Genomic DNA, 16,587 nt, shown 5'->3' with positions numbered 1-16,587 from the left:
CAGATGCGTTTGGCTTTGCTTTTTGTTTCTTCTGCTGTTATAACAAACCTGAAAATCTGTGTTTGCATTTACAGGCTGTTTACATATTTAATAGCTGCTTCCACAAAAGCAAGATACAAAATCCATCAAGTACCATAAACCACAGCAGGTGCCCAAATGTGTATCTAATGTAGCTATTTCAAACACAACACATGGATTTAGTTACAGGTAGGTAGCCGTGTTGGTCTGCCATAGTCAAAACAAAATAAAAAATAAAAAAAATTCCTTCCAGTAGCACCTTAAGAGACCAACTTAGTTTGTTCTTGGTATGAGCTTTTGTGTGCATGCACACGAAAGCTCATACCAAGAACAAACTTAGTTGGTCTCTAAGGTGCTACTGGAAGGAATTTTTTAATTTTGTTTTAACACATGGATTTGCGCTTCATAACACAGCTATCCAGAGGAAGCAAACAAATTTGCCAAAAAACAAAAAACCAACAACAACAACAGAGCAGTGTGCAAAATAAGGACAAACAGGACTGGAATTAAACATATCCATGCTCAGCTAAAATGAAGACTGCCTTAAAATGAATGCACCCTATTTTAGTTCCGCTGCACATCAGATGCTCGACAGGTTGATTCAGACAGGATAGGTGTGTGTTACGCAGCCAGAAAGCATGCACGCTGGCAGAGAGCCAAGCGCAATTATTAGAATGTTCCACAGTGTAACATTCCAAATTGCAATTCGTGCTATGAAATAGCTTGTAAAGGAAAAGGCCTGCGGTAATCAAAAAGTTGTTTTTAAAAGGGTGTTCTGTTCTGAGATGCTGGGGCGACGCAGAGTGCATGTCAGCGGTAGCATTAGGAACATAAGGTTCACTTATTCAACTCTCAGATGTTTAAAGATAAGTAAGCATACGCTAGAGTATCTGAAGTTCTAGTAAATTAAACTCAAATCACGGCAGAGTAAATTAAACCAAATTTTAGAGAAGGCTTTCTTGTTGGAGACATTTCCTAACAGATCACTTCATTCCTTCGTGCCCAACGCTTTGCCCCCCCCCCTCCAAAAAAATAAATAGCAGTCAGAGATTTGGGTGGTGGTTGAGCTGTGCAAAGAATGTCTATATAAAAATATATTTCAATTTCCCCCAGCTCATTTCATGATTGGTGGCATTGAGTGGGTGCGAGGCACAAAGAAGAAGAGAAGGTAGAGGAAGAAGAGTTTGGATTTGATATCCCGCTTTATCACTACTCAAAGGAGTCCCAAAGCAGCTAATATTCTCCTTTCCCTTCCTCCCCCACAACATACACTCTGTGAGGTGAGTGGGGCTGAGAGACTTCAAAGAAGTGTGACTAGCCCAAGGTCACCCAGCAGCTGCATGTGGAGGAATGGGGACGCGAACCCGGTTCACCAGATTATGAGTCTACCGCTCTTAACCACTACACCACACTGGCTCTGATTTAAGTAACTGATTTAGGTGGGTTGGTTGAAGAAGGGATAGCATATGAGACAACTGTTGGAGGCAAAAGCGCTGATGAAAATGCTGGACAATTTTGCACACGCCACAGTAAATTTAGCAATAGCAGCAAACTTTGAGGAATTTTGGCAAGGGAACTTGCTGGCTCCAGGGATACATTTGGCCCATTATTTTAAAGCAAACCAGCCTGATTCACACTTCCCAGGATTATCGTCAAATCAGAATGCAGTTGTCCTTCAGTTCTGGCACTTCTCCAAATTCTGCGCTGCAGTTCTTTGCTCAAAAAGGTACAAAACTGTGTACATTGGTACCTTGGAAGTCGAACGTAATCCCTTCCGGAAGTCTATTAGACTTCCAAAATGTTCGGAAACCAAGGCACAGCTTCTGATTGGCTGAAGGAAGCCCCTGCAGCCAGTTGGAAGCCATGTTGGACGTTCAGGTTCCAAAGAACATTCGCAAACCGGAACACTCACTTTTGGGTTTGCAGTGTTTGGGAGCCAAAACTTTCGACTCACAAGGCGTTCGTCAACCAAGGTACAACTGTATTTTAAAATCCGTTTTCATATCAAAGTGTAAAAAAGAACGAAAGCTTATTTTATAATAAAAGTAACTCACAACTTTAACTTTTGTGCATTCAGCTTTACACACTTGCCAAAAGACTGAATAAATAAAATCTTAGGATGAAGGGCAGTATATAAATTTAATTAATTAATAGCTATAACCACAGTCAAATTCAGGATTCCTCAGACTTGGCCCTCCAGATGTTTTTGGCCTACAACTCCCATGATCCCTAGCTAGCAGGACCAGTGGCCAGGAATGATGGGAATTATAGTGTCAAAAGACCTGGAGGGCCAAGTTTGAGGAAGCCTGGTCAAATTTAACCCTTTCTATGATCCACACCTGTTTAGCCATATTGTGCCACTATGTCATTCTTCAGACCCGATGTTTTGCTAAATGTCAAGACACTCAAGACTCCCATAAACTCTCCAAGTTGCCAGAAACAATAACCTCTCTGCTCTGGTGAGTTCCCCGTCTCCTGAGTTCCCTATGAACTGCAGAAGGCATGAAATGAAATCATGCCCAGCCCCCATCACTAGGTCCACTGAAATATAAAGAGTATTTGGAGAAAGGCCAGAGTCTTGCTTAACATTGTATGGGGCTCTGGAGAAATCAGGAAGCTGCAGGAGCTTGCCGTTTCCCCTCTTTCTCCAAAGTGGTATTTGGAAAGCAGATGAAAAATTGTGTCACCTTTCCCCGGAGTCTTCTGCATACACTAGAAGACTCAGGGAGAGGTCCTGCGCTGTGTTCTATGTCTTTTGGAATATTATTCCAGAGAAAGGCTGGCCGCTTCCCTTAGCTGGTCCTCTGTACATGCAGAGATCTTGGCTGGGTGTGAGATAGGGAAGCAAACACAAACAATGTCTGGTTAACAAGTCAAGCTGAATCTTGGGAGACTCCTGGAGATACATAAATATCTTTGCATTTTCCTTAATTTTATTCAAGGTAACGGTTATTTAAAATAAAATAAAATGTACTGAAGATAGAGGTAAAAACTTAACTATAGAAAATATATTTTGGGGGGTTATATCAATAATCAAATACAGTTGTACCTTGGAAGTCGAATGGAATCCGTTCCGGAAGTCCAATCAATTTCAGAAACATTTGGAAATCAAAGCACAGCTTCTGATTGGCTGCAGGAAGCTGCAGAAGCCGCGTCAGACGTTCGGGTTCCAAGGAACGTTCTCAAACCAGAACACTCACTTCCGGGTTTGTGGCATTTGGGAGCCAAAACGTTTGACTTGCAAGGCGTTTGGGATCCAAGGTACGACTGTACAGTCAAACCTCAGTTCTCGAACGGCTCCATTTTCAAACATTTCGGCTCCTGAACGCTGAAAACCCAGAAGTAAGTGCACTCGTTTTCAAATGTTTTACGGAACCCGAACATCCAAGCTCTTGCAACTAATCGGAAGCTGCGCCTTGGTTGTTGAACAGTCTTCGGGAACAGATTTCGTTTGACAACTGAGGTTTGACTGTATTAGATCTTTTTTTAATGGCCCCTGCTAAAAACCTTTATTATTACAGCTGGTATTGTTGTTGTTGTTGTTGTTATAATTATTATTATTTGAATACTGCCCTCCATCCAAAGATCACAGGGCAGTTCACAACATTACAACAGGAAAACACAAAATATATGAGACTCTTAATCTCAGGGTCGTGGGTTTAAGCCCCACATTGGGCAAAAGATTCCTGCATTGTAAGGGGTTGGGCTAGATAACCCTCATGGTCCCTCCCAAATTTGATTCTCTGATTCTCTAAAACCTATATCCCTCATCCCATGGGTTCCATCTATTCATGAATGTATCTACCTTCCACACATCACATTCATGAACATGCAAACACCATTCTGCCTCAACCACATTTGAAACCTCCCATGTACTCACACAAACAAATACCAGCCGACATCCAAAAACATGACATATGTTCGGGCCCTGGCTGCAATCCACAAATATCCACTGGCTTCTGTTGACTGGTTTCCAGAGGTGAACTTCCATCAGCCGACATCCACAAACATCAGCCTGCTTTAGCCTTGTAGCCTCCACCAACTTCCGAATACAAAAGCCACTGCCATCCATCCACCAACATCTGCCAGCTTCTCTTAGGTCCATCATGAGATGTCCGCCAGCTTCCAACCATGGATACCAACAGCCTTCAAGCAAGCAAACTTGCCTTATTATCGCTCCCTAGCATCCCACTACCAGAGGATTGCCTCCTTCCATTCACCAGTTTGCCTCCCGCAAGTGGAAGAAACGTGGGCAGTGCTGAATGTCACATCCATTGCCAGGTGTGTCCTGCTGGAAACAGAAAAGGGCTTTCCCCTAGGCCTGCCTGTATATCCACTCAGTTGCCAAGTGCTTTTGTGACATCACAAGAAACCCACAGCCAATGGCAACAGCTGGGGAGGCATCATCTTCATTGCTTTGAGCCTCACAATGCGGGGTGAGCTATCAGTGATTGTGTGCTTATTTATTCAGGACACAGGTGGCACTGTGGACTAAACCACTGAGCCTCTTGGGCTTGCCGATCAGAAGGTCACTGGTTCGAATCCATGCAATGGGGTGCACTCCCGTTGCTCTGTCCCAGCTCCTGCCAACCTAGCAGTTCAAATCTCACATCCATTGCCAGGTGTGTCCTGTTGGAAATAGGAAAGGGCTTCCCCCCTGGCCTGCCTTTATATCCACTCAGTTGCCAAGTGCTTTTGTGACATCACAAGAAACCCACAGCCAATGGCAACAGCTGGGGAGGCATCATCTTCATTGCTTTGAGCCTCACAATGGCGGGTGGACCTATCAGTGATTGTGTGCTTGTTTATTAAGGAAGCGGGTGGCGCTGTGGTCTAAACTACCAATCCTCTTGCCCTAGCTAATAATCTTGCAGTTTTTGCTGTCACCTGATCATCTTGATCTGCTAGAAGAAAGGACACAGTAGCATTGGTTGAGCAACCCGGCATGGGCAATACTAGAGGGCTAATAACGTCACTCCTCAAATCTTTATAAAGAGTGCACATGAGCCACTGACTAAATTACTGCCATTTCCACAGGGACATAACCATTCTTCCAGTGGAAAAAAGTAGATCATAAAACAAACCCTTTGGCTGTCAGGATTGATAAGGCTAGTATTTAAACAAACTATTATTACCTTTGTGTGTTGGAACTGGTCTGTCATGTCCATCCATTTGGCCTAAAGGATCGTCAGAATCTGGTATTTCCATTTCACCTAAAGAAATAAATAAAAATACAAACCACTTAACACAAAATCTAGTTCAGATACTCAGCTTATCTTTTTTCCTCTCTCACTAGGATGTTATTTTGACTTGCAAATTCGGTAAACTACAAAAATGCACATCCAAATTTATATCCATTGTCTTCCCGGGAGATCGGATCTTAGTTTTTTTTTATGACAGCCACCTCATTTCACGCCAGACCATTAAGATATATCTCCAAGAACAGGTAAATAGAACAGAAATGCTGAAGTATGTGTCTGGTAAAATGCCCCTGCTATTCCAATATACGTGAGGTTTCCTTCCTTCTCACTTCCAAAGGGAAGGGGAACTACATGTTCCTGGAGTCAGAAAAAGGGCTTAGTATTTCATTGTGCTTTGGATTTCTTCTAGAAAGGGGCCTTGGAGGGACCACTGTTTTTGAACTACCCAAAACATGTTTGCAGAGGAATCGTTTGATGCACCTACAGGTCTTTACTTGAAGAGATTGTGGTAGTTTCCCCCCTAATCTTCCATAAGTCTTGCACAAAGTTCAAGGGCAAAGAACAAGATACAAAACAGAGAACTTTTCTAACTCTCTGCTTCTGTAATCCTCGTATAATCTAACTGTGGATTGTTGTCTACCTGCCTGTGTCATCATCAATACTGCAAGACATACTTTGGACTAGGAACTGTACAGACAAAAGCTAAGAAATGGTTATGTCACGGGATTGCAATCTGGATATGGAAAGAAGGCTTCTTTAATTAGTTTTAGAGCCTTATTATTTAACTCCTATCTATTAAAGGGGGATGGGAGGCGGGTGGCGCTGTGGGTTAAACCACAGAGCCTAGGGCTTGCCAGTCAGAAGGTCGGCGGTTCGAATCCCTGCGACGGGGTGAGCTCCCGTTGCTCAGTCCCTGCTCCTGCCCACCTAGCAGTTCGAAAGCACGTCAAAGTGCAAGTAGATAAATAGGTACCACTCTGTTGGGAAGGTAAATGGTGTTTCCGTGTGCTGCTCTGGTTCACCAGAAGCGGCTTAGTCATGCTGGCCACATGACGCAGAAGCTGTACGCTGGCTCCCTCGGACAATAAAACGAGATGAGTGCCGCAACCCTAGAGTCAGACACGACTGGACCGAATGGTCAGGGGTCCCTTTATCTTCACCTTTATTAAAGGGGGAATGAAGAAAAGGAACACTGGTGCAGGGGATCTCAGTGTTATTTCTATCCACTATCTGAGCGGAACATGCAACAAAATTGACGGGTTGCTCTTGAAACACACTGGCCAATGGTTCCTTCATTTGTAAAGAATCTACTGGCTACAGAAAAGCGACATTTAGAAAATGATCAGGAATTGACAGTGTCTACACACCCAAACTATAATTCACACACACACACACACACACACACAGAGAGAGAGAGAGAGAGAGAGAGAGAGAGAGAGAGAGAAATTTGTTGCTTAGAGAAAATTCAAATTCCTTCCCCCTTTTTTCCAATTCTTTAGCTATTTAGAGGAATCCTGGAGACAGGGAAACAAGAGGAGTAAATTGATGACCAGACACATGGAGGCTTTCTCATTTTCCAGCTCCCACCCTCCTGCATTCCTTCCTGATTTCTCAATCCCTCAAATCAAGATGGAAAGACACAAAAGCATTTACTCATTATTATTATTATTTTTAAAAGAGGAACTTTAATAATAGCTTTGTGATATTCCTTCTTGAGCTCAGTGTGTTTATTTCTAGCAAAAACATCTATCCCCATATGTGCCTTATCAGTGGATAATTACAAGCCACAGAAAGTTTTAAAAACCCAACAAAATCTGCATGAATAAGCTGCATTAAATTTATAAGATCCTCTTTACATTATGTAAATTATACATCACAGGCAGACATGTTATTACAAACTTTTCCCTTTTAAATTTACTTTTAGAAAAAGAGACGCTGACCTAGAAAATTCACCTTCAAAAAAATCTATCCTCTTTTAAATTTTAGACCAGATGTTTTCAAATTGGAAGTCAATGCAATGCCAGACTTTGGTCTGTGTGTCATAAATACCATGAGACTTTGCCTGTACATTTTTGTGAAAAACTGCCAATGAACCATCTGGCCCAATAGATACCCCTTTCCTTTCATAGCAGCTGTGTAACATTGAAAGGATTTGTAGATTTTTCAATAACTACCTGTGAATCCATTTCTTTCTAGTGTTACCACTACACCTCTCACAGGTATTTTTTTTTCCTTGCCAGTTTCCGCACCTTAATCTGTGATCCTCTTTTAGCAGATGAAAACAACACTGGCACATCCTATCTCTTCAACAAAGATGGGAAACCTTAGATTCAGGGGCCGAATGTGCCTTCCACACCCCTTGATGCGGCCCTTGGAATGTTCCCCATGCCGCACACCTCATTGACCAACCTTCACATTCTGAATATTTTTGTCTGACTGGAATAGGTCCTTGAATGAAGCCTCTTGCTTGAAGGACAGTCCAAATCCTTACCAAGATCTAACTCAACTCCCATGCCAGAAAAAGTCATCGCTTATCCCACAATGGAGTCATTAACTGTCCTAATTTTGCAGGTAAAATTTAAAGGTAAAGGACCCCTGGATGGTTAAGTCCAGTCAAAATTGACTATGGGGTGCAGCACTCATGTTGCTTTCAGGCCGAGGGAGCCGGCATTTGTCCACAGACAGCTTTCCGGGTCATGTGGCCAGCATGACTAAACTGCTTCTGGCACAAAAGAACACCATGATGGAAACCAGAGCACACGGAAACACCATTTACCTTCCTGCTGCAGCAGTACCTATTTATCTACTTGTACTGGCATACTTTCCAGCTGCTAGGTTGGTAGGAGCTGGGACAGAGCAATGGGAGCTCACCCCGTTGCGGGGATTCGAACCGCCAACCTTCTGATCGGCAAGCCCAAGAAGCTCAGTAGTTGCAACAGAATAATTTAATATTGGTCAATATCACGAAAAAGAGCATTAGTCTATGGGAAGGGGCAGGGTAATGGTAATACAATTAACAAAGGTAATCAGATCCAGATTCTTTGCTTCAGTTCAGATCAAACCTTTTGCCCCTGCATTCACCCTTTATCTTACCCCTTTGTTATGCACAGCAATTAACTCTGAAGTCTCCAATTAACCATAGTTGCCTGTTACCAGTAAACTATGGTTGCCAGGTTCAGAACAAATCAGGATCTCAAACCACGCTTTGCAGTTCATTTAGTATCCTGGCTGGTTCTGAACATGGTAACCATGGTTTATTTGTCTGAACAAAACAAGAAACTATGATCCATAGAGGGATGAGAAGTGGGCTGAGCGCGGACAAGAGATTCCTGCATGTCTCAGGTTCTAATGTCAATATATGATCATGTGTTCATGTCTCTTAAAGATGAACTTCTAAACTGAGGCTCATATACAAACAGAATGGAAAGAACTACAATGTCCTGAAAATCTAATAAAGTATGGTAAGTGTTATTAGCAGAGCATTTTGATCCCAGTTTCTCCTTGCTGAAGTCATTCCCATAGTGTAGCCAAATACAAACATGACTGCTACCACCAGTTCATTCTCATAGGCACATATCCAATTCAAATAGATTTATTCTTCCCAACATGCTTGGTTATTTCCTTCTTAGGTTTTTCAGCGTGTAAACTATACAAAGCCCCTTTTACCGATATCGGAAGCCTAGCCATGATATTCCATCACCAAATTATCGGTGTGCCAGCACGAAAAGAAAACCCCACACATAATTGTTCAGCAGCACAAATGACCAGAGCTACTGTGGAACTCGGGTAACCAGGATGTCAATAACCTTCTTCGAAAATCGAAGGGGTCCTTCAGAGCTAAACAATCGATGCAATAAACCCACAAAGGACCCCAAACGCAACTTGCTGATAATTTCTTTCTCTGACTTTTATCTGCAAGATAGTATTGTGGGATATCATCGGCTCTCCTTCATTGGTTGATTTATACGCCGGTCGTAAAAATCCACACATAGACAGGTATGTGAAATGAACTGCTGACCTTTGGGGGGGGGTGCTAGGCAGTTAAAGTGAGCTGATGGCCAAAATTTGACATGGCAGTTCCATTTCATTACCCAGGTTGAGTTAGGCGAAACAAAGGGAGGATAGTTGCCACATTATGTGGGTGAAAAACTTCAATGGATCCTGCAGCAGGCACTGGGGAGCAGGGAGGGGGCACAGCAGTCTCAATACCATTCCAATACTGAACTGCTAGGTGTATAAGGTTTGAGCCAAAGCAATGACTGAAATTCGAATACAGTGGTGCCCCGCTAGATGAAAATAATTCGTTCTACGAGTGTCTTTGTAGAGCGAATTTTTCATCTAGCGAAGCGGCAATGGAGCGCGGAGGTTTTCGCGCAAAAAAAATTAATTTTCTGTCTTGCGAGGCAGCCCCATAGACTTTTTTCGTCTCGCAGGGCAGCCTCCCGCTAGCGAATGCCTTTCGTCTAGCGAGTTTTTCGTCTAGCAAGGCATTCGTCTAGTGGGGCACCACTGTATATCCATGGTTGATCTATCCCACTCAAAAAATCCTTGTGTCATATCCTCTCTCCCTCTCCCTCTCTATTTCTATTTATTTTGTCCACTTCTACTTTTCCAAAGAAAGCTTGGGGTGACTTAAAATAATTAAAGCCATTAAAATAAAAGCCAACAGTATATTCCACAAACAAGAAACAAGTATGAGAAACAAATCCAGTAGCATGGTATTCATTTAAATAATTGAAAAAGCAACTTAAGTCCCAAAATGCCTTCCAGAAAGGGTGAGATTTGCAATCTCTTTGTAAAGGTCAAGAGAAGAGGAGGATTGTTGAACCTTCAAAGGGAACTCATGTTAGAGTTTCAGGAACACAGCTGTAAAGGCCATGCTGGTTCAAATCATCTTGGCCCCACTGATTTGGAAAGGTGAGCGGACTCATTCAGGGAGAAATGCTCTCTAAGATATGTCCTGAGCTTTTAAGGACTTCTAAGGTTGACTTTATGGAACTTGCCAAGCTGACAGCGAGACTACGCGACCAAGGAAAGGGAACAGTGCAGGAAGATTGGAAGAAATTTAGATTGTATTTTTTAAAATATATTGAAATTATATGTGCAGAATAATTGAGACGGAGATGAAAATTAATCCCACTTGAGGGATGTGGGTCCAGATGAGATGTGGAGACATGTATTGATAATCCTCAAATCTACTGGTCATGTGGACAAATGGAAGAGGTGCTGCGTCAGCTTGCTGCTGGTGGTCACAGGTCTACGAAACAATTTTCTGGAGGGGCCACATGTGTAGGTGAACAACGCATGACAATAAATGAAAGTATCGTTCAAATTAATATCGTCAAGCTCTCTATTATTTCCTTGGCTGCACTCTCGTTGGCCCACCGTCAGTTATCAACGTCTGTAACTCCTCACGACAAAGAAGCCACTGTAGGTTTTTAATTCAGCTGTTAATCTAATTACTTTGGCTGTGAAAGGCAAGCTGCTTTGGGTTGCTGAATCATACCCTTTCATGGGAATTCATCCCCCAACATCTGCAGCTCTTGGCAACAGATATTTTAAAAAAGTGGCAAAGGGTGTTGAAATGTCTACAAAGAGGCAGTTACTGCTACAGTTTGCACATCCCTTTCACGGTGATGCAAGGATAGGACCTGCACTGTCTCCACAACTTACAGTTCCTGCCTGAAATGAAAACAACAGGGACAAATGGGCAAGTCGGAAGACTTCCTGTTTAAACTACATGATAAACACACACATGTAGAGGCATTTTACTTCCTTAAACAAGCAAAACTAATGATTTCAGTGTCAAATTATTTTTTAACCTCAACGGGGCAGAGAGACACTTTTCACATTTGTCTCATGCTGAATTCAGAGTAACGGCAACCTTGTAACATGGAAACCAGGAAGACTGAAGCCAAATGACGTCACCCGGACCCAGCTGGCAATGTGACCTAACAAAGGGATTTTGAACCTAAAAAGGACAACTTTTCTAGCAATTCGGTCTTCTACAAAGTGGCAGGCCACACGTACACACTAAAAGGCCATTTTATCACAATGCAATCCTATAGATTCAGAACATAGGGGCCAAATCCTTTGCCCCCTCCTCCAATAAAATATTTGATGGGCATCCCCAAGTTGATGGACATTTTCAGTCAAATAATGTTTGTGCGCTGCATCATGTGATCAATTATGCTGGGCGGGGCTTACTCCCCCCCAAAAAAATTATTTTATTCAAGTTGGCACCCCTGATTCAGAAGGACTACTCCCAGGTATGTAGGTCGAGTGTTGCAGCCACAGCACAAATTTACTATTAAAGCATCGTATAACTTCATTCTTCATAAGCAGCCCTTAAAAACAGAATGTAAGGAATGCCATTACTGTGCTCTTTTCTATCAAATGCCATGTTCGTTGAGATTAAAACCAATACAAAGGCATGTGCATAATATCAATAAATGTAATTTTATATTAAAAAATAACACATTGGGCAATAAAATTCTGATTAGCTTTGGGACAGGGGAGTACATATTGTTTCTGCAGAAGGCAGAATTTTGCTTTCTTTCTTTTTAAATATATATATATATATATATAACCTTTGGAATGCTACACTTCATCAGTGCAGTTCCTTTTGGCAAAGAAACTCTAAATGAGAGAGCAAAGGCTCTTGGGGAGTTGATCTGAGGCTCAAGGCAATGGCTACGCCTGCTGCTATTGAGACTTGGCTGACATTCAACAAGGAAAATTTAGACAGCCTTCCTAGACTAAGAAAGCAAGAGTGTGTTGAGACATAAGAAAAAGGCTAAAGGAGACTAGGGTGTCCAATGTTCCCTTGTCCTCTCGTACCAGAAAATTCTGGTCCTAGTTTTCAGGAAACCGTGGTTTGTCATTTTGTCTGAACAGGGAAACTACGGTTTGATCCTGGTTTGCCCACAAGCGCAAATCACAGGTGTTTCAGATGAAAAGAGCAAACAATGACTTTATGTAAAAAGCCTTTGAAAGATATTAAACTCATCGTGAAAGTGAAACTAGTCTAGCAATAACAGTACACAGCTCAGACATAAAACCAAACTATGGTTTAGCACTACAAGAAAATGGCTTGTGATTGAGCACTCCCCATGATCTGATTCAAAGGGAGTTGCTTCTCTTGAGCAAAAACCATTATTTGCAGGTCCAGTCGTACCTCGGAAATCAAACATAATCCATTCCGGAAGTCCATTCAACTTCTGAAGCGTTCAACTTCCAAAGCACAGCTTCTGATTGGCTGCAGGAAATTCTTGCTGTCAGTCGGAAGCCGCAGAAGCCCCTTTGGACATTCGGCTTCCGAAAGAACATTCAAAAACTGGAACACTCACTTCCGGTTTTTGATCGTTCAGGAGCTGAAACGTTTGACTCCCAGGGCATTCGGCAGCCGAGGTACAACTGTATATCCAAACCAACAAACTATGGATTGCTATCCAAGCCAGGATTGTAAGTCATGACTGACTTTGGAAGGTAAGAGAAAGCCACAGTTTACCAGTGTGCTTTGTACTAAAAAGGAAGTAGCAATCTTGAATTGGAGTGCACAAGGGCAAGAAATGACACAAAGCATGCTCACACAACCCCATGGAAGAGTAAAACACAACCTGTTTCTTCCTCCCTTAATTCAGACTGACACTTTGCTCCATTTATTAACTTCACAGCATCGTTGATGCCAGAAAACTAAATTGTGTGGGTACTCAGCTGTGCTGTGGGTTTATTTGCATGTAGATGCGCTACATAGCTTGAGTTACAGGTAGGTAGCCGTGTTGGTCTGCCATAGTTAAAACAAAATAAAAAATAAAAAAATTCCTTCCAGTAGCACCTTAGAGACCAACTAAGTTTGTTCTTGGTATGAGCTTTTGTGTGCATGCACACTTCTTCAGATACACTGAAACAGAAGTCACCAGACCCTTACATATAGTGAGAGAGTGGGGAGGGGTATTACTCAGAGGGGTGGCGGGAATGGGTGATTGGCTGATAGGTGTGGAAAACATGTTGACGACTGTTAACGACTGCAATTGGTCTTCCCCTATTCAGAGAAACACAAGTCCCATTCAGAACAGAGGAGGAGATGTAGGCAAATCTTAAATAACTGCTGATCAAAAAATACTTGGGAAATATGGAGGGCGACAGGAAAGCATATGGGCACATGGTTAGTTGCAGGACTGACGGGAAATGCCCGCATGTTACCCTCATGTTACTCTTAGTTGTAGGGTGGGGCGAAAGGGGGTCCAGAATGCCATTTTAGCCATCTAGCTGCTCTAACTAGGTTGTCTCGTTTAGAAGGGAAAATATACAATTTCTTACAGAATCTCAGTAATTTTAAGGGAGTTGATTAAGGGAAGTTGATTGCAGGGGATATCAATCTGCCCTTATTTACTTTTGAAGTATTAAATATACCGTCTAGATAACCATTACAGACATCTACTTGTAGAAACCACATCTGTTGCTGATCTTTAGCTTGAAAATAACATAGCTAAAATATGAAGTTAATGAATGAAGATCAGCATTAAACTGCACAATGAAATGAATATTTGCCTTCACAACAGATGGTAAATGTTGGTTACGTATTATACCAAATAAAAATCCTTCCTGAAAATGAGGAAACATTCCAAAAACATTTCATTGCCTGGGTTGTAAATATTGTGGCTTAAATGCACCAAACAGTACGGCTGAACACACCTGCAGCTCAAAGCACACCAAGAAACATGATAATTATCCATGACATTATCGCATGATTTATTACTTTACTGCTTCTGGCTGCGAGAACAACGCAACAAAAAACAAAAAACTCACATCTCTCCAAAAGGCTGAAAATAATCATAGTTTATTGCCTAACACTCCATAAATCTGGCAAACAAATGATTTTTCAATATTCCCTTTTGTGTGAAAAAGTGCAAGCAGAAATAAAATGCATAAGTAGTATTTGCTGTCTCATAGTGAAGCCTTTAAGGATATGGCTATAACTAGATTTATTTATTTATTTATTTATTTACTGTATTTATTTTGTAAAAAATAACCCTACGTATTCCATTAAAACCATTAAGCAGTGCTTTGCTTTTGAAAGAACCTTAGTCATGCTGGCCACATGACCAGGAAGCTGTACGCCGGCTCCCTCGGCCAGTAACGTGAGATGAGTGCCGCAACCCCAGAGTCAGACACGAGTGGACCTAATGGTCAGGGGTCCCTTTACCTTTACAAGTAATTTGTTGTTGTTGTTGTTGTTGTTGTTGTTGTTGTTGTTGTTGTTGTTGTTGTTGTTATGTGAAGCAGAAAAGGGAAAGGGTGAATTGCCCTGCTTTGAAGCAACAGCTAGCTGGAACTCTGAACATCCAGCAACATCCATTTTAGGAGAGAGAACCTTGTTGGCATTGAAGTAAAGTTCAGCTGGCACTCTGGCCGATTTCTGTATGCATACTGGAGAAATGCCATCTCACTCTTCATCAGAAGCAGCAATATGTCTGGTACTCAAGTCTCACATTTACACATAATATCCAGATTGGGGAAGGGGGGCGGGGAATCTTCCTGACGAATGGAAGCTGAAGAGATGTGGGGGGATCATCTTGGCAACTTCTACAATGGGTCCTGCTCCAAGATTGGGGAGGGAAATTTAAGGAATTTAAGCCTTCCCATCTCTCTCTTTCCAGCAAGAGATTAAGGCTGGGAAGGTTGCTGCAGCTGCAGCTCTGAGATGAACTATAGAATTGCAGTAGCTGTCAAAACTTTAAGTTTGTCCTCTTTTTTAAATAGCAAAGACATTTTGACTGACTCGACTTTTATGTTCTAATTACATTCATTGGAACAACTTTGATGAATAATCAAATTAAGCCAGCATGTTAAAAGCTGCTGCTGTGTTCTTCTAAATCAAATCAGTCCAATATTATATATATATTTTGCAAATGTAGCATCCTGAACTTTTCGTGTTATTTCTAAATTGAGACCAGTTTAAAAAGCACTCTTTAAATAATATGCCACTCCACAAATGTATTCAAGCAGCAAATAATGACTGAAGGGAGCTGTGTGTTTACTGAAAATGACAAGAGTGTTCTAGAAGAAACTAAAATCTCTTGCAAAGGCTTGTCCGCATAACATTTTAAGTTTTCAAGTTGCAGCCAAAAATTCCGAAAGTGCATGGAGTGTGGTCTCAAGTCTGGAATTTTTCTTATTAAGTTCTGGAAAAGTGCCCAGCTGGCCAGAGTTAACAGTGATTATCCACAACCATTACACCTGTTGGCAAAATTTATTGATTCTCCTGGCGCATAGGAATGCATAGAATACAACACAACTTCTTGTAACAGCCACCTGACTTAAAGTTCTTGCAAACCTTATTTAAGCGGCAATTCTTCAAATACTGAAGAGGTATCGTAATCTATGATACTGAAAGGGGTTCTGAGATGAAAATGGCTTTAAAAACCACAACCACAGTTCTCTCTTTCGTTGTAACCTGCGAAGTGTTAAAAATAATTAAAAGGAACTGTGGTGGAACCTCAAACGTAAGCTTCTGGTTAGAGAATAGTTGTTCTTGTGAAGAACCAGACATCAAAATTGATGAGCAACCCTGATTATGAAAGGTGGAATATTGGAAGCATAGGAACACTTGTATGGCATTAAACTATTCATGTTGTTGCCTGTGCAAATTCCTTGTTACAGCCATGTAGCCACTATGTACTTTTAACCAAAATATATCTACTCTAATTTGAAAAATGATTAGTAATTAGTGTGTTTAATGGGGCCTCTGTGTGACCACGAATGTCAGACGAGAAAATGAGAGAGAGATCGAATGAAGGAAGGAATAATATCTCTAAGGCAGGGATAACCAATGTGGTGCCGTCCAAATATTGTTAGGTTGTAACGCTCATTATCCCTGACCATTGAACACACTGGCTGGGTCGGATTTGACGGGTACCACATTGGCTGTATTTTATGTTAACACCTTTCGAACTTAATTTATGTTACTGGATATTTAACGGTGCATTCAACATTTCATACATCCAAACTGACTACGATTTCCCCATTCAGCACCACAGATAAAATGCTGAGATATCTATCAATGTAATTTAGGAGGTGAGAGGAAGGGTGCTTTGATTTACAATGAACAACATGGTCTCAGGTTGATCAGAGATCCTTGGGCAAATCTTCTAAATGCACTAACTGATCCATACAATAGCACCAAAATCTATCACACAACACACACACACACACACACACACACAGCGCACAAAGTCTAAACCAGTGCTGTCCAAACTTTTTTCAAAGAGGGCCAGATTTGATGAAGTGAAGGGCCGCGAGGGCTGACCAACCAACCAAAGTTGTTGAGCTGTTTTTAGGACCGAGGTTCTTGAACTTTTTAAAA

The 16,587-nt window shown here is 41.7% G+C and overlaps 1 protein-coding gene across 1 annotated transcript in view; it reads right to left on the bottom strand.

Moving 5' to 3' along the window:
* The window catches only part of ROR2 (receptor tyrosine kinase like orphan receptor 2), a 149,884-nt gene that overhangs the window by 42,310 nt on the left and 90,987 nt on the right, over positions 1-16,587 (bottom strand). The window contains exon 2 of the mRNA XM_033163836.1: positions 5,154-5,231. Coding sequence (XP_033019727.1) covers positions 5,154-5,231 — 78 coding nt within the window. The remainder of the gene's footprint in view (positions 1-5,153; positions 5,232-16,587) is intronic.

The sequence above is a fragment of the Lacerta agilis genome, chromosome 11 (genome assembly GCF_009819535.1).
Source record: "Lacerta agilis isolate rLacAgi1 chromosome 11, rLacAgi1.pri, whole genome shotgun sequence".
NCBI classification, from domain to species: Eukaryota; Metazoa; Chordata; class Lepidosauria; order Squamata; family Lacertidae; genus Lacerta; species Lacerta agilis.
The sequence above is the reverse complement of the archived record's forward strand: the minus strand, read 5'-3'. Positions and strand labels throughout refer to the sequence as shown.